At 44.4% G+C, this 24,682-nt stretch overlaps 1 protein-coding gene across 12 annotated transcripts in view; it reads right to left on the bottom strand.

Annotated features, from left to right (window-relative positions):
• Positions 1-24,682, bottom strand: part of Wdfy3 (WD repeat and FYVE domain containing 3) — a 239,263-nt gene that overhangs the window by 72,040 nt on the left and 142,541 nt on the right. For all 12 annotated transcript variants that reach the window (XM_006535220.4, NM_172882.3, XM_006535222.4 and 9 more), the window contains 13 exons: positions 21,432-21,544; positions 18,864-19,095; positions 17,763-17,863; positions 17,422-17,640; positions 14,404-14,585; positions 12,408-12,639; positions 10,347-10,507; positions 8,181-8,292; positions 7,046-7,236; positions 5,935-6,087; positions 2,694-2,767; positions 2,457-2,618; positions 1,112-1,206 (listed from right to left, as the gene is read on the bottom strand). In XM_006535220.4, coding sequence (XP_006535283.1) covers positions 1,112-1,206; positions 2,457-2,618; positions 2,694-2,767; positions 5,935-6,087; positions 7,046-7,236; positions 8,181-8,292; positions 10,347-10,507; positions 12,408-12,639; positions 14,404-14,585; positions 17,422-17,640; positions 17,763-17,863; positions 18,864-19,095; positions 21,432-21,544 — 2,027 coding nt within the window. The remainder of the gene's footprint in view (positions 1-1,111; positions 1,207-2,456; positions 2,619-2,693; positions 2,768-5,934; positions 6,088-7,045; positions 7,237-8,180; positions 8,293-10,346; positions 10,508-12,407; positions 12,640-14,403; positions 14,586-17,421; positions 17,641-17,762; positions 17,864-18,863; positions 19,096-21,431; positions 21,545-24,682) is intronic.

Raw genomic sequence — 24,682 nt, forward strand, 5'->3', positions numbered from 1 at the left:
CTATCTCTCGCCGCCAAGTGAATCTCCTGGGAATGGGCTATATTTAGCAAGCTGTTGGCCAAAGATACCCCATGGAAACCCCAAACAAGCCAACTGTACTGGCTGCTTTTCTGTGTCAACTTGATACAAGCTGGAGTTATCACAGAGAAAGGAGCCTCCCTTGAGGAAATGCCTCCATGAGATCCAGCTGTAAGGCATTTTCTCAATTAGTGATCGAGGGTGGGAGGGCCCATTGTGGGTGGTGCCATCCCTGGGCTGGTGGTCCTGGGTTCTATAAGAAAGCAGGCTGAGCAAGCCAGGGGAAGCAAGCCAGTAAAGAACATCCCTCCATGGCCTCTGCATCAGCTCCTGCCTCCAAGTTCCTGCCCTGTGTGAGTTCCTGCCCTGACTTCCTTTGGTGATGAACAGCAATGTGGAAGTGTAAGCTGAATAAACCCTTTCCTCCCCAACTTGCTTCTTGGTCATGATGTTGGTGCAGGAATAGAAACCCTGACTAAGACACCAACCAATTGCCAAGACAACTGGAAGGCCCTATCAACACATACATACTCACTGACGTAGAGAAAAGTCAAGTTGGTACCTATCTTGAGCCTCTGCCCCTACTGACTATGGTGTAGGAAGGCACTCTGCACACCACTAGAGGAGAAAGTTAAACTCCAAACTAGCCACAAACTCTGTGATCTACGATGGTGACTGCCTGCAACACACTGGCACTGACAGCTGTAGAAGTAACCAGGCACTATCTGATTGGTTCCACTCCATGAGATAGAACCCATGGCCAAGCCTGCTCAAGTAGCCACAACCCCTGACTGCTCAATACTTACCAGGAAATGATGTTACGAGTAACAAAGACATAACTTTAAAAACCAAGTCATTTCAATTACTCAAGTGCACACCATAAACCTAGTGTCAGGAAAGATTTCATAACCTTTAAAATTCTGAGGCCACACTACACTTCTGCATACTGCATAGGTTTGATATATGATAAACGTGTCAGTAAAAAGCCAAGAACTGTGACATGAAGGGAAATCCCATATTTTCACATATAATCCAGCCCAGTGTGTGTCAGGAGGGCAGAACATGAGCTGATGGCCTCCTCTGGCCAACTCACCCGGGTCTGGTTTCTCTTCATTATTTATTTCCATAACCACGAATTTCTCACAAACGGCAAAGGTGGGCAAAGTAGAAGAAATGAACTGGCCAAACCTTAAAGTAGAGCAGAAAATAAAAAGGTTTCATTTCTCTTTTCTCGAAATCACAAAGTACGAGAGAGAGAGAGAGAGAGAGAGAGAGAGAGAGAGAGAGAGAGAACACACACATTCCTGTCTTGATTCTGTCTATCTCTGGGCGGCTATATTCAGTTTACTTCCTCTTGGACCTAATGACATCAATACAATGTTGTCTCTAAAGCCTAAGAACTAGGTTTTCAGAAGTCTGAGCTCTGTAAAGCACTGACCCCCAGGGCCTAAGCAAGCCCAACAGCATGGCTGAAGGAGCCAGCGATGGATAACTTGGGTTTTATAAATGCAGGCTATGTTATGTATGCAGGATACATATACACGCATGCACACACACACACACACACACACACACACACACACACACACACGCAGCAACTAACTTTTTAAACCATGTGACCTGAAACAGGTAGCACAAGTTCTCTGGGCCCCTGTTTCTTCATTTATGAAGAAAATGACAAAGTTAAAGTTTTGATGAGGTTTGGCAGTAATTTTTCATCTACACGATCACTGTAAGTGATCATACGGCAGAATAAATTCTAATAAACAATGGTAATAAACATAACTGGGCCAGGCAGTGGTGGTGCACGCCTTTAATCCCAGCACTTGGAAGGCAGAGGCAGGCAGATCTCTGTGAGCTTAAGGCTAGCCTGGTGTACAGAGCTGGTACCAGGGCAGACAAAGCTACACAGAGAAATCCTGTTTCAAAAAACAATACATACATACATACACACACACACACATAAAAACACCTCCCTCCCATTCAAAGCTCTAGCTCAAATGTTATAAAATTAAGTGTAAAACAACTTCCTGTGGGGAAAAAAAAGAAAAAGAAACCTCACCTCCTTTATGTTAAAAAAAATATTAACTATGGCAGGCACACAATAGACACGATAGAGGTATGTATGACTGTGGTGTAAGAGTGCGTGCAAGGCTTGTTCTCCCATGTGTAGGTGTGAGCGCCTATGTGTATGTGGGGACCAGAGAATGACACTGGCATGTGTGTGTGACATACACCTGTGAGGTTTAACAGGCCTTTAGGAGTAAGGAGGGGACTGGCAATTCCTATACTAAGTGAGCCAGTGGTTTGGGGTCATTTCCACCCCCCTTTCCATGCTTTATTTACTGGCAATACAGTTGTCCCACGAGCACAGGACCGTTGGGGCCGGTTCCACTCACCCCGCTCACCTCCGCCTCAGTCAGCAGAGCCAAACCCACCTGAGCAGATCGTTGCTGTTTGGGAAGCCCTGCAGCAGGAAGCTCAGCACGTTGCTAATAGCAGCGATGGTGGGCTGGGACAAGGACATGTCTCGAAGGGTCAGAAGCAGCTTGGGGATGAGCTGAAATTCCCTCATCAACTTGGCGTTCTTGGAAGCCTCACTGCAAGAGACAGACGACTTAACGCACTGCAAGATACTCTTTCCTACAGCTAACCACACGAGTGCTGACGGCTACCTGGACTCTGTGAGCAGTTCTATGAAGTGTTCAAATAAAGAGAGATGGAGCTCGTACGGCGCGTGAAGCCAGACCTGAAACAAAACATAAACAACCGTATACTCAAGGTTGAAAACGTCCCCACTGTCAGTCCGCCAAAATCAGGTTCAGCACATGGGACAACCTTCAGCTATGTATTTAGCTGGATCCAGCAGGATATGAAGGAGAAACATCAATCACTATAAACAGACCCAAAATGATAGAAAATGGAAAGCCTATTTATTATAAATGGTCTACATATTTAGGAATGTCACAGAAAGGTAACCATGATCACCGACATTTTTAAAGTACAGAACGATGAAAATGGCCAACCAGATGTGCATCTTATGCAAAACCATCTTGCCACAAACACAAAACAAAACAAAAGAGGAAAAAAAAACTTCAGAAGGGAAGACTCCTTGACCCCGAGCACAAGGCAGATTCCAGCTTTACAAGCCGAGACTGTGGAGTCAGGCTGAGAGGACGCAGCCGCAGTCCCCAGCATCTAATCAGATGGTGCTCGGTTGCCTGCAACTCCAGCTCCAGGGGATCTGAAACCCCACTGTAGCCTCCTTAAGTACCACACACAGACAAAAACACACTTAAAAAAGAAATAAAAATAAAATTCTAAAAATGCTAAGGAGTTGGAAATAGTATATAGCTGAATTGGAAATAGCATATATGAAGACTTTTTTTAAAAAAATGCATTTTACAAATAATTGATCATTAAAGAAAAAACTATTCTGGAGATCATAAAATTTAAAGAAAAGCACACCTCCACAAGGGTGAGAAAGAAGAAATGAAGACAGTATAATAGTCTTCAAAAATAAACCACATTATTTTAGAGTCTGAAAAATAACTAAGGAAAATGTTTGAATGCTGTTATGATTATTTCATTTATATCTGTCAAATTGCTGTTTTTAAAGAAGGGCAGAGGGACTATTTACAGACTATTTGTGGCTTGGTAAAGAAAGTTCCAGGAAGTCAGTGTACAGGCATTGTGAAACAGAGCCAAACTTGGGTATTGAACTAAATTTATGATGTCTGTATATTAAATATTAATCACAAATTTGAAACCAGAGGAAACTCCTGAGGAAACACAGGCCAGCAGGCTTAGGTCTTCTTACTACGTAGGCCAGTGGACTTGGCTTGGGCTTTTTACTGCAGGGGCCAGCAGGCCTCAGTGGGTCTCCTTGCTGCAGGGGCCAGGGGCTTAGGTGGTGGGTCTCCTTACTGCATGGGTCAGGGGGCTTAGGTGGGTCTTCTTGCTCCAGGGGCCAGGGGCCTTCAGTGGGACGTCTTAATGAACAAGCCAGCATGCTTACGGGGATCTTCTTATTGCTGTTGTCCCTCTGCAGGCTTTGAACTTTAGCTTTCTCAAATATTTACTTATTTATTTCTTTGTTTTTCTCTTCCAATGGACTAGCAAGCAGCCTGGATACGTGGGCCTTTATATCTTTAACAACTAATGCAGTGCTTGGTTCAACCAACGAGTGTCAGGTGTGGTGGGCACTCACCTTTAATATCAGCAATCAAGAGGCAGAGGCCATGACTTCAAGGCCAGCCTGGTCTACATAGAAATTTCCAGGCCAGATAGAAATGATGATGACGACCACGATGACGACAACAACGGCAACCACAACCACCCTCATCATTTTCATCAAAAACATCTAAGAACTAGACCTCTGAAAACTTTATTGTGCAGAAGAGAGAGATCTAAATGAATTCTTGAAGATGTGATGTAATCGTGTCTTTAGAAAAGAATGAGCCCTCCAAAGGTGGACAGCACAACCTGAGGAATAAGTGACTGCGGCTATCCCGGTACGTGTGAGGAGAGCTGACTGAGAGGCTCGCTAGGAGGCAGTGGAGGCAGAAGGGCAGACACTGCACAGCGTGAGGGTGAAATGGACAGGACTTCATACCCGACTGTTCACAGACAGGAGGAAGAAGGCAGCTGATTTCATAATTTCAATCCCTTGGAATGGCGGAGTTACTAACAGAAAGAGAAGTTAGAAGGAAGTGCTAATTTGGGGCAAGGTTGCCAAATTCAGTTAAGGCGTTGTTAGGGGACAACAACAGAAACACTGGGTAGGCAGTCAGAAGTCAGTCTTGAATTGGAACGCCAAGGTTCGAGACAGATGTGAAAGGTGACCATGACCTCCAGAGGTGAAGCTTGCTTGAGGATGTTATGGAGACAGAATCATATCAAGAGCAGCAGGATGGGTGAAAGGACCAGGATGGTGATCATGACTGAGAGCGGGTAGAAAGAAGATGGAGCTGTAAGGAGAGAGCAATTACATGTGCTGTCTGGTGTAGATCAGAAGGGCGGGTTTCCACTCACAGGGGAGCTGTGAATCAGCTCTAAAAACAGTGGTGAGAGGATGCCGTTCATTGGCTGGACCAATCGCTGTGCTGAAGTCATGATAAAAGACTGAGTTGGGACTCAGCAATAAGCATTGTTTGTCATCAGTAGGTCCTGGTGACATCCTGGGTGGTACAGACACCAAGATGGAGACAAACAGGATCTTCATTCACGATTCCCAGAGATCCTGACATTTCCAAGGGATGTACCATGAACACTTAGTATAGCGACTTGGAAGTGGAAAGAGATTCGAGGTTCAATGAGCCAAGGCTGTGAGCATGCGGTGTGTCGAGAAGATGGCAGGACACGCTAAGGGTGGTCTTTTAGTTGTTGTTTTCTTCAAGACCGGGTTTCTTTGTGTAGCCCTGGCTGTCCTAGAACTCATGGTATAAACCAGGTTGGCCTCAAACTCAGAGGCCTCTACTTCCCGAGTGCTGGGATTAAAGGCATGCGCTGCCACAACCTGGCTGAAAACCTTGGTTTCATTTCATAACATTCTTTTCCTATGTAGCTGCTAATATCCAAATTAAAGGTCTAGATTCTATTTAGTATGGAAAAGCTTATATTAGAATTGCTTAATGGAAATGCTTCCTTCTTGTAACACCTGACACAGTAGGTATGGGAAGTGTCAGGGTATGTATTATGTGTCTAATTTCTGTAACATTCGTAGACCAGAATGTATTTGGAGAAAATGAAACATTATTCTACTTCTTAAGTTTCACTATATGGTGCTGATACAATCATCAGGAAATTGTAATTTCAGAGACATATCTATGAGATTAAAACATCTTAACTCACTCACGATAAAGAGAAAGAAATATATTCATCAACTTTATATTCCTGGTCAGTATGTATACTTACTTCAAAATCACAAAGCAGGTCCTGGAAAGCGGTGGAATTGGGAATAATGGATGTCTCATGGCCACTGTCAACTGTCCCCACCAAGGAGAATGTCAGGTGGAGGATATGGCTGTTGAGAAGGGAGCGCTTCTTTTTAAGCAGCATTGCCAGCAGCTGGAGGAAAGAAACAGAGCGGTCTGTTGACTGAGCAGCGTGGAGCGCACACCCTATATAGTGGACCTTGAGGGTCCCAATCTACTCAATGGGTTGATTCTTTGACAGGTTCCTGACTTAATGGCATTGTGGCAGGTGAGGTCTCATTGGATAAAATGAGCCACTGGGGATGGACCTGGAAAGACACCTGGATCTTCAGGAACAACAATAGTATGTTCATTGTATAATGGTTGTCCATTTTTGAGTAAATGAGGCACCAAAAGATGAAGGGGTGTGAAGTGAAAGGAAGCCACAAAGAAAATGGGGAGAGCACAGATAGATCATCAGCCCCAAGTGTCTTCACCGGATCTAATGTGACCCGATTTCATTTCACTCTCTACTGCATGAAGAGAAAGAATGTCTAAGCAAGCAAACTGATCTGAAAACATGGTTGGTTTTCTCTATCCATGGGTTTTTAATGTACAGATTAAGTCAAGTGAATTTAGGAATCCAATTTAGAAACTATGTACAGACATTTCCTGTAATTATCCCCTTACTACTACCCTATATAATACCTGTAGCATTGCATTCACAGTGTATTAGGAGCGATGAATATCTCAGAGGTTATTCCAGCTTGGTGGGTACACGCAGGCTATATGCAAATTTATGAGGTGTGCATGGAGACAGAGCAATGTCCTGGAACCAATCCTCAGGACAGTGAGCATCCATCCACACAGAGCATTAGATGCATCAAAAGTGAAATAGCTTGGTCTGCTGAACATGTGAATGAGCGAGGGGAGCTTAAGAAACAAAAATTAAACTAAGCCACATACATACTTTCCAGTTTACGTGGGTTTTTTTGTTTGTTTAACAAAAGCCGATGGCTTTTAAGTTCATGTGGACAATATAATGCTTCCAGAGTTTAAGAAAATATGAATAATGGCCATGAGCTCCCATGGTGTAAAGTGACAGCACAGACCTGGTATCCCTTGATTCTTTCCATCTCCTTGCTGGCTAGCGGGTTGCTCTTGACTACACAGACCAGGGCCTTGACTGCTGCATACAAGCCTTCCACATCAGAGGCCATGGCCACTAGGCCAAGGATGGCTGCAGCTCCTCCAATGTACTGTAAAGTAGTGGCGACAGGCTTAGGGACAAATGTTCTTACTCCTGATTGAATAGAGAGTGAAAATAGTTACAATACATTAACTGTGTAAACAAGACATGCATAAGCTTTAACTATTTTCATTAAAACGTTTCATACATTTTTTTATTTAAAAAAAATGCTTGGCAACAAATTGTAACATTTCAATACACGACAATGCTGGATTTTGAAAGCTACTTTCTAAGGCTCTCAGGGTGTGACTTTATAGGGAAGAAAAGTGAAGTCTAAAGAGTGTAAGTGGTTGGCCTGAATCACTAAGTATGAGGGCGGAAGCTGGAGCCTGCTCTACAGAGGCTTTGTTTATTGCTTTGCACTGTACCACACTCTGGATGTAAAGCAGTGCTCCCTAGATCAGTGCTCCCTAAGTAGCTGAGGAACAATTAAGACTGTTTGTTAATCTAACAAGGAATTGGTACCACACACAAACTGCTCCTGAAGACTAGGTAGCTCAACTGCATTGTTTAGATCTCAGATCTTGCTAACCACCAACGTCAACTCTGTATAAGGACAGAAGGCACAGTACTCCAGAGGATGCAGCAACTCTGTCAGTCATTAAAGCTACACCCAGAAGCTCTTCCCTCTGTTGTTTGGAGGCGCTGGGCCTTGAACCTAGGCCTTCTCATTCACTAGTCACGGGCTCTCCTAGGGAGTTCCAGTTCCAGTTCTTTTAGCTCGTTGCTAGGTAACAGGAGCTGGACCATCACTAACCGAACTCTGATGTGACCATCACTTGGTTTGCTCTTCACTCCTTTTCTATATGCCGTTTGCAGCCAGTACAGGAGCACACGGGGTAAGGAGATTTCAAGAGCACATGATTTTTAAATTTGACTGAAATTTGGGACTAATCTGTAAGCACTGCAGGAACACGACAGGTCAAGTGCTTCAAAATATTAGCTTGAAACATTCCCCCACCCCCATTATTTGTGTAAACAAAGATGGTTTAACGCACCCAAGTATCCAATGAGAGCGGCCCCGATAGTGCGAGCCGGCCCGTTGAGATGGCCTGCTGCGTTGTGAACCAGCTTCACGGGAGTGGCGTTCTCGTGGGAGGAAATGCCTAACTGGAGAACAGGAAGGGGAAATCAATGGAATCACAGGAGAAGGACCTGGCGTTTTTACATCACTTCTATGGCTGGCAAAAAAGCCTTTCTGTCTTCTACTTAGGACAATATGTAAAGTGTGAGGAGCCTTTTAAAAAAATGTTGTTTTTTTTTTTTAATTGGGCAAGCACTTCCAAAGCGTGAAACTTCATAAAAGTAATTTAGAAGGCAGGCTACAGAGATAAAGTTGGCAGAGACAAAGCAGGTCTCTGAGAATCGTCCTGAATGAATCTTGCACTTCAGTTGGCGGCTGTCCGTTACTCGGAGCCTCACAGAATACTGTCGAAGATTCAAATTTATTCTCGATCAAATCAGGTGCATTTGTATAAAAATGTCAAGAATACAGATGAACCAGGACTGCATAAAGAATATATGGAACACATAGACTAGGCTCTATTGCCACAGAGCAAGAAATAGATAGATAGGTGTTTTAATTAATTTGCTTAAATTGTAACAACATCAGTTACAAAACAAACAACAACCACAGAACCATAGGGAGATACACGTCAAGGTCCAAGCTTAAAATTTCAGTGTCCCGGAGCCTGAGGCAGGGGGACTGCCAGGTGAAGGCAGACTTGGGCTAAGGAGTGAGAACTTGTCTCAGAAAGCCACAAAATAACCAAATGGATTACCAAACAAACAGGCAAAACCTCAGCAATTGTGATATTTATTGTCACAAAGTTTACCTTCTTAATTAGCTTGCTGTGGAGCTGGGATCACACCCAGGGCCTTGGGAAGTAAGTTAGTGTTGCACTGCTGGGCCACACACATGGCTAAAGTCTAAACTGCCAACCTCGGCTCCGATACTCAGTGAGACATTCTAACTTTCCCAACTACACTAAATATCTTAATGCTTGGCCTAAATTAGGAACAAAATAACCCAAGTACAAATGACACATGCCGAGATGTTTCGACAAGAGAGTGTTCATGTTAATCACCTGCCGATGATTAATGCTAATTAGACAGATATGCTAATTAGAGTGCCTGGATAAAACTAAGAAAATGTAGTAGAAAGAGGTTTCTGCAAATATAATTACTGAAAGTTAGTGAAATGTGAATTTATAGTTCAAGAGAGTCAGTGAACTCATGACACAAATTTCCCCCAAAGCCTAGGTAGAGCACACTTGAATTTCTAGAGATCAACTATTAAAAAAAAAAAAAAAGAAAGAAAGCATCCAGAGAAAAATCACTTCAGATGTTCCAGGGTTGCATCAGAAACTTGCCAACGATACAACAAAGGGAGAACTTTGGGTAGCCTGACTTGTCAGCTTGACATATTTGAGAGAAAAGCTTCCAAAAGGGAACTGTCTAGATCCTACTGGCTTGCGGCTGTCTGGGGAATTGTCTTACTGATGCAGGCAGAGTTGGCCCACCCTCAGTAGCACCATCCTTAGGCAAGTCATCTTGAACCATATAATAAATCAGCTAGCTAAGCATAAATGTGTGACGCAGCCAGCAAGCAGGGGACCTCCACTTTCTGCCTCCACTTCCTGCCTGAGCCCCCAACCTGATTCCATGATGGACTGAAACCTAAGAAGAAAGGAAACCCTTCCTCCCCTAAGCTGCTTTTGGTCAGAGGGTCGTGTCACATACTGAGCGAAGCCAGACCAGGAAGTGAATCCATGAGAAGTGCATGAAGAGAAGGCTTCACAGAGCGTAATGTTCAGTTACTCTGCCCTGAAGGGAGAGAGACCCCAACAGTCTATGGCTGCTTTTCCAATCACCATCAAGTTAATGATGATGTAATTTTACCATCTTAGTTCTGAAGGTCTGATTGATGTAAGACATAGTCCTGGCAACCTACAGTGGAGGTGTCTGCAGGAATGTCTTGCTTGTGGGGAACCGCCCACTTTCTTCCTACCTACCCATGGCCTTTTTTCATCTTTAAAGCCAGACATGTCCCATTCTCCCAGACTGGGCTTCACCACTGAGAGACCTTCATGGTTCAACTGGGCCCATCCCACACTATCTTCCCAGGGAAAGCCGCCACGGCTCACTGAAAGCTCTCAGCTTACCTGCTTCGCAATGGCTTTGCTGTCTAACTTGTTGTAGACTTTCCGGATTCTTGCCACTGTTAGGGAGGACACGGACAGAGCGTAGAGTCCAAAGGACACCTTTTCCTCTGCGACCAGAGACACGGGGGACGGGGTGACACCTTCCGACTTTGCATCTTTACCTTCAAAAGAGGAGGGATTCTTTTCACGCTCCACCCTCAGAACAACGCGTTTATTCTGTCTCTTGCCTGGGTGGACTTAAATATTGTTTTAAAGTAGGAAAGCGAGCCAGATTTGAAGGCACTTTACTTCATCTGTAGCTCTTGTCTATTTCTTTGAATGCAGTATAGGGAAGGACTTGCCAGTCATACGCGCCTCACTGTTTGACTCTTAAAGTACCTTCCCATAGGGCCCATTGTAAAGGAAGCAAAAGAACGTTACCTGTTGTCTACCAAGTCATCAGACCTCGATTGTATATGGAAAGGAAAGAAAACACCCAGGTGTCTGCAAGCTTAGAGGCCCTGACCCCTCTTCTCACGAACTCACACGTACACCTCCCACGCTCCTCAGGACCACACTGCACCGCAGGAAGCATACATGCTGTAAATCTCACTTTTACTTAAAAATCTAAGCGGCAAACCTACTTTGTCTGTCTGTCTGTCTGTCTGTGCCTCAGTTTCCACATGGGTGAAATGGGAGTGATAATGGTAGGAGCTAACACTTGGTTTGGAGATGAATAAACATACGTGAGGAGGGTCTGGGAGCAAATGTGGCCTTTGGGTATACTAACTGGCTGAGCGCATGGCACGTTCACTCTTCCTAGACGCTCTGTGAATCAATACTGAGTGAACAGAGCTCAGTCATCGCCCGGTGATTAAGGTGTACGCTACCTTGTCGAAACATCTCTGAGACCATGCTTAGAAAAGAACAAGGAAAGGCAAATGTGACACATCTGCACAGCCCGAACAAACCGTAGCCGATGTCAGTCCCTTTATTCTGTATTTCTTTTGAAAAGGGGGATTTCAAAAAACGGACAATCAGGAATAGGAATAGCTTTAAACTTGAGAATACGTTTGTTTCCTCAGTAACTATTAAATATTTTAAGTCACTCCATGTAATAGAAGTTATAGAAAGAAAATAGGAAAGAGGTTGCTCTCTTACAGGGTAAATACCCTCCCGTTTGATACAAGAAGGAACCCTGGAAAATTAGCAAACAGATAACAGATCAGAAAGTGCACTGTGACGGTGGGAGAAACATTATACTTCATTCCATCCACCTCTTTAATTGCAGTGCTGGGAATTCACATCAAGGCCCAGACATTCGAGCTAAGCATGCTAACCCTGAGCTAACCCTGAGCTAACCCTGAGCTCTATCCTCACCCCGCAGAGGACATTTTCAACAGGAAGAATCAAAGAAATCATCCCAAAGCAAATGAATGGAAAGAACTCTTTCCCAGCCAAACACAGGCATGTCCAAGCGCAAGTGCACGTGCACCCCCCCACACACACACACGTGCATACACACACACATACATACACGTGCAAACATACACACACAGATTCACACACACACATGTGCATACACACACTCCCATACGCACACACATACATACACGTGCAAACATACACACACAGATTCACACACACACATGTGCATACACACACTCCCATACGCACACACATACATACACGTGCAAACATACACACACAGATTCACACACACACACATGTGCATACACACACTCCCATACACACACACATACATACACGTGCAAACATACACACACAGATTCACACACACACATGTGCATATACACACACACACACACACTCCCATACACACACACATACATACACGTGCAAACACACACACACAGATTCACACACACACATGTGCATACACACACACACACACACACACTCCCATACACACACACATACATACACATGCAAGCATACACACACAGATTCACACACACACATGTGCATACACACACACACACACACACACACACACACACCCCTATGTTGCAGGACTTACTCCCTGCACCGTGTCAAGAATGCATGATAACATGAACTCACATGGCACGCAGACAGCCTGAAAGCTTCCAACATAGTTTGGTCCCAGTTCATAAATAGTAGTCACGCTAGAAGGAGGTAAAACTTCTTCCAGAAAATGGGTGGGCCCCAGGCGCCAGACCAGCGAGGCGATCTGGCGCTGCGCAGGTGGAGTGCCGACGTAAGCATAGACTGTGCTCAGTACTGGGGGGTTTGCAGAGCCTGAGCCCCCAGGAGTGCTGTGGACATAATGCAGCTGCAAAGAAGACACAGGTGTGAGACGCGGACACTTAGCCCAGGAATGGCTACCTTATTGTACGTGTTCTCCTTATCTCAAGACCCAGGACTTCAGAGATATCAGAACCAAGCTGAGAAACACAAGGCAAGACCGTAGGGTCTGTAACTGGGCACTCAGTGTGGCAGTGTGGCTAGATCTGCCATCAAGTTCTCACCAAGTAAACTATATCTAAAAACGGTAACAGTTGTATACAGGGACGACGTCACTTGCTCACTGCAGTCTCCTTGTATTCATGACGCTTCTCTGCAAAGGAGGTGTTCACAGTTCTACGATAACCACCTGAGATGTGAGCCTGCTAACTTAAAGTATCTCGAGTTACAAAAGTCAAGTGCATGGTTTATATGCATGTATATTACCTCAATACAAGAGAGGCATGGTTAACTGACATTCTTAGAGTTGAAAACACTTATATTTACTGATGAGACAACTCAATTATCAACCAACCCATGTTAAATAAATATATATTTAGGCAGGCTGTGAGATGAGAAACTGAGTTACTGCTTGTGAAGGTGGCCTCTGTCACAGGGGAGGCCATTTCCATTGAGTTGTTTCTTCATCAACATCAGTCAACTTCAGATCACATCTATTATTTTATGTATATTAAAGAATGGTCCCAGGGTTGTTTCAAGCATAGTGGTGAAGATCTTCATGTAATACTACCCCTGATTACTCACAGTATGTGTGTGTGTGTATATGTGTGTGTGTGCATGTGTGTATTCAACTATCTATCTATCTATCTATCTATCTATCTATCTATCTATCTATCTACCTACCTACCTACCTACCTATCTATCTATCTATCTATCTATCTATATCTACCTATCATCTATCAATTATCTATCAATCTACCTACCTGCATACCTATCTATCATCTATTTATCTATCTACCTACATGTCTATCTATCTGCATATCTACCTATCATCTATCAATTGTCTATCAATTGTCAATCAATTAATTAATCTATTAATCTACCAACCTACATACCTATCTGTCTATATATCATCTGTCTGTCTGTCTGTCTGTCTGTCTGTCTGTCTATCTATCTATCACACACACACATATATTACAAAGAAATCAATGGACACTGCAATGGGATATTTTAGCACTTACCTTAGCATATAACATCACAATAAAACATCAGTACTTTTAGGAAAGGAAAATCATTCACAGCTGATTTTACACAAAAGACCCATTTGAAAAAATAGCACTATCAGTCTAAGATGGATACTGTCTTACAGAGGTTAAGGAATTTTAACCACGCCAAGTTCTGTAGATATTAAGTACAGCTTATAGCCTGGTCTACAGTGCTGAGGACCAGAAAAAGTACTTTACAGCATCTTCCAGCCCCTGGAACGCCTGTGAAATCTTTAGCACTCTGAAAATATAAAATTTAGAATACGTCGAAATGTGCAGATTGTTTTATGACAGATGCTGGCACTAAGACAGCTTTAGAGTTTGGAGTATTTTGGACATTAGGTTTGGGGACATTCACCTGTGACAATATCTTTATTCAGAAGAGACTGTTTAGTACTTCCCCTCTCCCAGCTGCTCCTGAAACTAGAGTGTGGAGTTCTCCATGAATGCTCATCCCCCATTCTGTCAGCAGAAGGCTGCAGATATAGATACAGTGGCTGCTGCTGCTCAAGAGTGAGAACCTAGCCTGGACTCTCCGCACCCAGGTGAAGACCGAGCGCTGGTGTTTCGGGGTACAGCATGCTTACCTTGACGGTGCTGACCAGTTGCCCGTCGAGGTAGAGGGCCGCGGTGCTGTTCTTCAGCATGCCTCTGCTCATGAGCAGAGCCAGGTGGTGCCACTGTCCCTCCACTACCAGCTCTCCACACCGGAAGCGGGCACAGCACGGGAGGATCTCATAGAAAGAGGACTCTTCACTGAAATCATCAACTAAATAAGACAGAGGGGAAGGACGTGAGCGTGCTTGCCCACACTGTCCCTGTGCTGGATCACAGATTTCTAGATCAGCAGATTCAGATAGTCCGTGACACAGAGGCAGCATCCTGCGCATCCCACAACCAGTTGCTGGTCTGTGATCATCCTGCCAGAACCACAGGACAGCAGCTGCAGGGAGCCCTGCTGCGTGGCACTGGGTACAAACTATCTGCTGTTCCAAGTTCTTGCTTCCTGTGAGAACCTTGTCCAATAGACACCCTCCTCTGCCAGCACTGCCTAACTCTACCCTCTGATTGCTGCTTAGCACCAGCCAGACTGTGCTAAGAAACAGTAGCTTTATTCACATGTAAACAGTAAGATAATACCTTCTCCTCTTAGTTCTTTATTGTTTATTTTTGAAGTTGTAATTTAATTACAACATTACTCTTTTCCCTTTCTTCCTCTAAACTCTCCCCCACTCTCAAAGGATCCCAGATCCTTCCCATCTCCATATTCAATAAACTATTTTGGTCAACTACAACAAAAAAGAAACAATGGGGCTATATGAATTTCATTTTCACATTTGTCTAATTGAAAATTAATGTTCTGCCATTGGTTTGTTGTTCTTAGTGGTGCTGGGAGTCAAATCCAGAGACAGACACGAGGCTGCACATATTTTTATTCTTCCCCTGGGCTAGAACACAGTCCTACCCTTTCTCAGTGTTTGTAGCTGAGCAGACGACAGTGAGAGACAGAATGGAGAAGCCCACACAGGAAGTGAACTTACCTGGCCTCAGGAAGTCATAGTTACAGACAGAGGGGTGTGAAGGATGTCATAGAGAGCACAGGGCCAGCATGTGCTTAGCATGTACAGAGCCCTGGTCTCAATCATTCCACACACACAAAAAGACGTGCACATCAGCACTGCCAAGAGGGCTTCTGGGTAAAGGCGCTCACTGCTAAGCTGGATCTGAGGGGCCCACATGCAAATCACATCACCAACCACTGTATCAACTTGTGTACATTTACAGTGGCACAAATTACACCCCTCCCCCCCTAAAAACATTCAGAGCAGAGAACCGAGGTTTGTGTCTTCCACTTCCTTACTAATAAAACGGTAAATATCCTCTAGTACTAAAGAGGCCATTACTTAAAAATGTCAAGAGAGGTAGGACATAGCTCGGCTTCTAGGGTGCTTGCCTACCATGCATGAGGGCCTGGCCTCGGTCACTAATGAGTGACGTTGGGGTGGGAGGTGCATGCCGGTCATTACAGCACAGGGAGTGGAGACAGGATCAGGATTCCCAGGCCAGCCTTGGGCTCACAATGAAATTTACATCTCAGAAATAAACCAACAGGAGCGGTGTGGGAGTTTCATTTTCGGGGATGAACCTGGTTGTCATACAACAGTAAGCCGGTGCAAAGTGCTGCAGTTAGGGTTAGCCGCGCGGGCGTCTAGCTAGCGTATTAGCTGAGGGTTGTCAGCAGTCAGGATAGGAAGTAGAGGGAGAGGTGGGTTTATAAATAAATGTCAGCTAAAGACCTGCTCAGAATACTCAAGTATTTAAATGCAGACTCCACTCTGCGTGTGGAAATACAAGCACCAAGCTTAGAACACAGACAGATTTTTTTAAAATGCTTTCTTGGTTCCTGAGGTAAGGTCAAGTGGCCCTCAATAAACAAAGAGTGATGGTTTTTACTTCCAAGGGAGAGTAGATGGATACCAAGTCCAAAGGACATTGATTTCAGAGGGAAGATGTAAGAAGAGATCAGAGGGTATATGAAAGGGCTGCCAAACAGTGAGGTGACCAAGGGGGCACCCCAAAGTGCCTGCCTCAAAGGGTCTCAATGCAAAGGCAGTGTTCCCCAATGGAGTGCGGGGGGAGGGGAGGAAGAGAGCTTTTCAATTATCTGTTTGCTATCAAACTGGTGGAAGGCTTCGCCTTTCAAAATGTGATCTCCAGCCCTCACGATGAGAACTTTGAGATGAATTATACTGATGATAACTCAGCGCTGTGAAAGGCACCATGAAGAACACCGAGAAACTGTATAATTAAATTTAAAAGCAAGCGCTTATATTCCATTAGTATTTACCATCAACCACGTGCCAATCAATGAAATATCTTCACTAAAAAGATAAAAGTTAGATGATAAAAATTCTTTTTATGTAGTTTTTATATTCAGGACAAAGGCAACTGAGTGAGCCCGGGGTTCGTGTTTACAAACTTTTAGTTAGATCTTCATGGGTGCCTTGAGTTTGAGGTTCTATAGCACTCCAGAGTCGGTGACTGTATGTTGGAGGGAATTATTTACACAAATGCACGGAATGCCTTGAAGGAGAATGATGGGCGAAGTGACTGTGATGTTGCTGCTGTGTGCGGCACAGAGCTGCACACATGGCACCCAGGTGTGCAACGAATGCTCCTCACTCTGCATATACACAGTCAACCATCACTTCAGCAAAATGGAGCAAGCTCGAGAGCTGCTTCCCAAGCAGGATCCTGAACACTGGTAAGCAAGATGCGTCCTCAGTCAGGCTCCGCCTCTGTGGTTTGCCAAGTCACTCTTGACAATGCTTTAATCAGGGAAGTAAGTATGTGTGCGTGCGTGTGTGCATGTGTGCATGCGTGTGTGATAGTTATTATTTGTTTAATTATATACATACACACATACATATATATGTGTGTGTATGTGTGTGTATATATATATATATATATATATATATATATATGAATCTTAAAATTTACTGGCAAATATGCAAGATTTCCTATAACCTGTTCTGTGCCACCCTAACTAAAGCTAGATGAGGATTATCACTTTGAACTTAGAAATAAGTGTTAATTACGCTGACCATAGTTTTGGAGTAGCTCCTCCTTTGTGGAAACGATTAAGGACCGGTCTTTTGCAGACAGAACTATGGCAAGGCACACGTAATGCTGCTCAGATGAATTCGCTCGCCGCACGACAGTGAGGAGTCTGACGGGGTGGTTGTTTGGCGGGGAGCTGAAGTGCTCGATGCAGAACCAGCAGGAATAGCTCAGGCCAGAAGGCGGGGGGAAGAACCTCTCACCTGGAGTCAGAGGAGAAAACCAGGGAAAGGGCATTGGGGCACACATTCATGTCTTTAAATGAGGCAATAGCAGTACATAATCTATTCGTACAAACATTTACTGAGAAAGGAATGGCACTTACCAGAGCCCATGCCACTGACCACGGCCCCGTCAGTGAGACCCGTCGTGACAGTGTTATTGGTAGGGGCGTTATGGGGAGCCAAGCTGGGCAGAAACAGGCAACTAGTAAAGAAAACAGAGCTCAGTTAGAGATCCGCTCTGACCTAACGCGGCGGACATGCAAAACTGCAGCAAGTGATTGAAAGACAAGTATGTAACTGCAGCTAGAGATGAGAGATTATAGAAAACATCTGGGGGCTGGGCAAAGCCTTTCCCATGTTTTAATAACATGAGCCGATCAAATGGTGTAGTACTTAAAATCCTCTAACAGTACCCATTTAAATTTTAAATTATTTAAATGTCATGGTTAAATATGCATAGGTAAAACAAACATACAGTCTTAATAACAAGCACTCAAGTAATTTTGTTATCACAGAAGAAAACTCCCTGGATTGCTTCTTCATAATACAGCCTTGGACATAGGTGTGCGTATTTGGACACATGTGAGCTGGTGGACCTGACGGGTTTGCAGATTCACTATGGTGTCTTTGTTGCTGCTTCTGTAACTGTAGCAGCCTTGCCATATTTAAGGTTACTCATCTGAGGTCAGTGTTGCCACTGAAAAATCACGGCTGACGGACGATACCATCTAGACGGTCCAGAGACAAGGTGGCAAAGACGAGTCAGAGCTTACATCTAACTCCCTCCTTCTTCCATATCTCACACTTACTCCACCAGGACTTGGCCAGATTTCTGGGTGGAGCCCCATGAGACCCCTGCTTTGTGCAGGAAACTTCCTACTAGGGTGACACAACTCTGCAGCTCAGAGAAGATACCTGAATGGGCTGCACGTGACCCCGTAAAACATCTTCATCCACAATCACACTTAAAATGCCCTACTCAACCATGGGCCTTCGGTTATAAACTCCAGTACTACACCAGCATAGTTAATATGATAAATAATTCAAAAGGCTAAACAGAAATCTTCAAACGGCATGCTCAAAGAACTAGAACCACTTGACAATCCGTGTCACAGCACATTGTGACCCAGCAATTTAAACCCAAAGTCTGTTTGCAAAGCCCTCAATGAGAGCAAGGCCTGGCACCCTTGTAGTCTCCTTACCCAAAGCCTTCAAGGGATGTGTCAAATTCAACAAAAGCCGGAGTGACCGATGACCCATGAAGTCTGATGTCATGAGGGGTCGTCATGGAGACGAGACACTTTACCCGGGTCAAGGGCACAGTGCTTCCTTCTGCGGACTTTACCAGACTTTTGCTTATCCGGTAATGGTTATCTTCATGTGAGCTGAAAACATTGTCAGAGCCCAGACCTTCCAGAGAGGTGATCACGCTACCTGCGAGACAAAATATCTTGGGGAATATTCAGAATTTTACAGGAACTTCACCAGACTGATTTATTTTCATATGGCTGAATTTTTCCCCCCAATACCACAGGTACTTGTGCAGTCGCAATGTTGTATGTTCCCTTTCAGTCTTGAAGAGCTTGCTTTCCTTTTTAAATTACTATCGAGGCAACATACATACTGTGGAGACATCAGACGCTAGAGTATTGAAAGGAATAAACGCGCCCACAAGCACAGCTTAGATCTCAGTTAGTGGAGTGCTCTTATTTCACAACACTGCTTATCATTTCTCTTTGGAAGGAAAGCGTTTTCCCTAAAAGCACTGTAACAGAATAAAACCGTGCGGTCTCAGGGATAAACTCGACACTCGCTTCTCTTGTCTTCCTCTGCCTTTTGAATCCTTAAATCTATCACAATAAAACGACCATAAAAACACTGCATGTAAGGATCCTACACACACACACACACACACACGGTGATAAGCAGTCCTGTCTTTCCAGAAACATCTCAGACAAACAAAGATAATGTTCCCTTTGAAGGTGAACCACCCCTCGGATGCACAAACCATCTCCCTTCCATGTGTCTGACACTGGATCAACCATAACTGTGTTTGAATACTCTTGCAGGGAGTACCTACTCTTGTGTCTATGCTCCACAAAGGAAATCACAAAACTCAATTCTAAAGGAATGTATATAATACAAAAAAGGAAAAAGACATAAAGGGATTTATAATAATTAATATGAAAAACTATCATACAGTCTGCCTTCCCATGAAACCATGCTGGAACTCAAAAGATCTTAACTCTTCCCTGAGACAGCACTCAATAGCACTGGTGGTCATTAGGAGCAGAGAGCAATGGCTGAAGGTTGGTCCGCTGACTTCAGCAGTCTCGCCTCAAAACTGCAGGGAATGATTAGATACACCCTGCTGCCTTTCAAAGCCTCCATCATGGATGGGCTTGGAGGATATATCGGATAGAGCAGCTGCCTAGCACAGGCGAGGACCTTGGACTAGTCACCAACTAGCATGAGGACCTTGGACTAGTCACCAACTAGCACATCAAAAACCAAAGGACAAACCAAGGGAAGGTAGTCTCTCTGACTTCCTAAGGACCGTCCTGCATGGTGCACTGGCATTGAATACGTAATCATTACTCTAACTCCACCTTAGCAGCCTTAGCACCATGGCTAACAGTGATCCAAACGGAATCTCTGTAAATAGAAAAGGCACACACGACCTCAGATTTACCATGGAAGGAAATGCAAAAACCACAGGATTCACCACAGGCTAGAATCCAGTAGGAGGCCTCACTAAGCCACTGCCCACTAGTTTCTGTGGATGGCACCTGCCGGTCTTCCATGAACCTGACTGACAATTGGGCAGGGCCTACATTCTGCTTACTCCCTTGGTTGTTTGTCTTCCCTCTGCTCAATGTGACTTCTCCTTGGCGGCTACTCAGCAAATCTACCACAAATGCCTAGGACACCACATCTCCCCTGGTCTCCATCATTCCTCTGTGGATTCTATCTTGTGTTTTCTGTGCCCATCCAAATGATCCTGCTGGATGAGAGTTGTTTCCTTCAGGTGAAAGATCCACAGGACACTTCCCTTCCTATCCCAGGACACCTGCCTTCCAGTCCCAATCCCAGGATACCTGTCTTCCAGTCCCGGCCCCAGGACACCTGCCTTCCTGTCCCAATTCCAGGACACCTGCCTTCCAATCCCAGGGCACCTGCCTTTCAATCCCAGTCCCAGGACACCTGACTTCCAATCCCAGGACACCTGCCTTTCAATCACACCTGCCTTCCAGTCCCAATCCCAGGACACCTGCCTTCTAGACCCAGGATGCCTGCCTTCCAGTCCTAGGACACCTGCCTTCCTGTTCCAGGACACCTGCCTTCCTGTTCCAGGACACCTGCCTTCCAATCCCAGGACACCAGCCTTCCAATCACTGGACACCTGACTCAGAAGCCACCCAGCTCCCCTTCTTCCTTGCAGGCCTAATTTGCCTTCTGTTGTGATTTCTAATTTCCCAATCTTTAGCTGCCCTGCAATCACACTGCTGCATTTAAACAAGGTAATCGACACTCCCTGGTCAGGGCAGCATAGGCCACACCAAGGACTAAACTGCCTGTATCCTTACACTGCCCATCACCCTTTACCACCCCTACTGACCTCTCCCTCCATTAACCAACCTGATTGTGAGTCACTGACCAAACAGCAACAACCTCTTCTCTTTATAAAATTCTCATACAGACCCACCCCCATCCACACGGATTTCAGTGACAGAAGAAACCGTGACCAGAAATCTCAAAACTCAGCTCACTTCTCATCTCTGGCTCGAAGCTCAGCGAACTCGGCTTGTGAACCCTGTATTGCTTCAGCAGCTTCTTGTCCCAGGCTCCGCAATTCAAAGGGCTTGCCAAACGCAAGAACTCCCTAAGGAGGAGAAAGCAAAGTGAGTCCCTGGCTGAGAACATTACAGAACAAGACACCACCATATCAAGGGGTGGGGCAGGGGGGTCGATGAATTGTAATGGAGCAGTTACAGCACAAGAGAAAGTTACTATGACACATGGTGTTAATTTCATATTATAGTCACTATATAGCTCTACATCTACTATGCACCCCAGAGTGCCCCAATCCCTTATGTCACCTTCTACCCCACATCACCAAAATGTGTTTGGAGTCTTCTCGGTTACTTTGCTTTCTACATTCATAAAATCCCCCAATCATGCCGATCCGACTTCCTAACCGCCTCTGACGTGCTACCCAGGCAGTGCTCTGATGGGACCCAGACCAAGCGCCCTATTTCTGTATTTAGCAGCAGTCTGTGTCACCTCTAGTGGCTCCCACTGGGTACCAACACAATCTCCTCGCTGTCACTGCCTTGCTCAAGACGTCAATGACTGCGCATTCCTGGCATGTGGAAACCCCAACTCCCCAAAGGGCTGCCAGGGAAGGCCTCGGTGACAGGAGACCTACCTTCAACGCCCCTTCCACTGCATCCCCTTTTACCCCATCCACAAATCTGATTTGTTCTGCACTTTACAGGAATGTTGTATTGCTTACAGGGCCATGACACCTGTCTCTCTCATTGCAAAGGGACTGCATTCCTCACCTGGATCCAATCTCAATAATCGTCTTCCATTCTCTATTTCTACACTGTCATTCCTCTAAAGCCAACCTCCCTAAAATTTTTGGATAAGCTGCCCTTAAATTCTATAAAGCTCTATTATGGAATCTACTATGCAGTATTGTAACTTCCTGCTTATGTGATAAAGCCCCTTCTTACGTTACCTATATTTTCTTACGTCTCAGGTTAAGGGTTCAAATAATAATGTGTCATACTAGGCAAGCCAGATCCCATACCTGTAGTAGCTATAAAAGAAGCTACTTCCGCTCTTGTTCTAAGCCCCAGAAAGGGTGTAAAGCATTGGAAAGGGCTAGGAAATACACGTCGTTAAGCATGTCCTCCTAGACATGGCATGAACACAAAGCATTCTCTAGGAAAGGCACCCAGTAGGGTTCTTTTCAGAGTCTGGCATGTAAGCTGTCATGACACCTCATACAATTCTGTTTGACACATGTTTACGTCAAGTATTTTCTTTAATCAATAATGATTTTGGAATGGGCTTTTAAAAAAATCACAAATAATATCTCAACCATGTTTTTGAAAAGTCTTTAAAGTGTCATAGGATGACAGCACTTCAACGGACGACAAGAATAATCACAGAGACCAGGGACGCTCTCAGAACAACAAGCTGTGGGTATATTTTTTAAAGAATGAAAAAGGTAATGCATGACTTGTATGACTACATCTATTTGGCTGTATGATAGGTTTTATTTTTTTAAAGATTTAATTTTCTGTGTCTGAGTATTTTGCCGCTATGTATTGCTGTGCATTGCATAAGTGCTTGATGAACATAGAAGCCAGAAGAGGGCTCCAGATCCCCTGGACCTGGAGTTAAAGGGCATTTTTAAGTCCCAATGTGTGTTCTGAAAACCAGATTCGGGTTTACAGCAATAGCATCCAATGCTTTTAACTGCTGAGCCACTTTGCAAACCCCTGCTACCCAAATGTAATAACTGAGCGAGTCCCATTTGTAAAGACAGCATTTTTCTCTTGAATTCAAACATACGCATTCTTCTTGAGCTGCAGAAATAGCCCAGTGGCAGAGTGCTCGTCCAGTAGACAAGAGCCCTGGGGTGATTCTCAGAATACACACATATGCTCACACGTGTGTGCACTATGACAAATAAACACTAGCAATCTATAAATGTCACATATATAGGATGTGCGCAAGCAAAACATTTCCAACATGACAAAATCATGGAGCTGGGATGCAGAGTAGTGGCGTACGTGGGTTAGGGACAGCGGGAAGAGTGGCATACACGGTTTAGGAATGGCGGGAGATCAGGCATGTGTAGGAGCAAGATACGCATGGGATCTAGAACTGTGCAGTGGTCACAGAAAATACACTTGGGGCATGCCTGTAATCCCAGCACCCAGGAGGCTGACTCAGGAAGATCGTGGGTTTTAAGAAATAAGCTGTCTGCACTACCCAATAAAAGCCCATCTCCAAAAAATAAGGATGTACCTACACATGGACCCCAATAGAAAGAATTAAATGCATATGTGCACATATCACACCATATCATTTTCCTGCTGATACTGTGGTGCCCTGACAGAGGCTGGAACCACAGGAGGAAACTGGGTGAGAGAGATCATGAACTCCGGTCTTTGCAAGCACTGTAAAATAGAAGTACTTGAAAATATAAGTTTAAAGAGCTACCAAATATATATTTCAGTTAACAAAGCACTTTTTTGAAATTTTATCTTAGTTGTAGTTGTATGTCTATGTGTGTTATGTCTCTATATCTATGTGTGTATGTCTCTATATAGGCTTGCGAGTCCTGTAGTGTCTACCCAGGGCCGAAGCTGTGTGGGACTCCCCTGGGGCTGGAGATGCAAGCAGCCGTGAGCAGCCTGATAGGATACTGGGCATGGAACTCCGGGCCTCTGAAAAAGCATGTGCTCCCAACCACTGGGCCATCTCTGCAGTCCCCTTTAAAGAAAGAGTTCTACCAACAAAATAACGTTAGAGACAAAATAGATATGACTCCTATACTTAAGAAATATGATATTATTTTAAAGGAAAATGAGTTTTCTAGATTCAAGGGGAAGAAATAAGCCATGGACTGAAATGCTGTTAGTAAGCACACATGCTTTTATTTATTACTTATTCATTCATTCATTTTTAGAATCAAGGTACCAATCACCTTATTTATTTATTCATTCATTCATTCATTGAGTCAAGGTATCAGTCATCATGGTGCACCAGTCTGGCCTTAGCTCATCTCACAATCCTCCTGCCCAGAAGTCATGAGAGCTAGGTATGGAGTTGTGCCACTTCTAAATAGTTTGTTTACTTTGGTTGTGGTTTGTCCACATTAAATATCTACTAAGCCCATGAAAGACAAGTTGTTATTTTTTTGTGGTCCTGGGATCTGGTTCCAAGACTTCCTGCATGCTAGCTAGGCAAGCACTCTTGCGCTGAGCTACACCGTCAGACT

This window comes from Mus musculus, chromosome 5 (assembly GCF_000001635.26).
Source record: "Mus musculus strain C57BL/6J chromosome 5, GRCm38.p6 C57BL/6J".
NCBI classification, from domain to species: domain Eukaryota; kingdom Metazoa; phylum Chordata; class Mammalia; order Rodentia; family Muridae; genus Mus; species Mus musculus.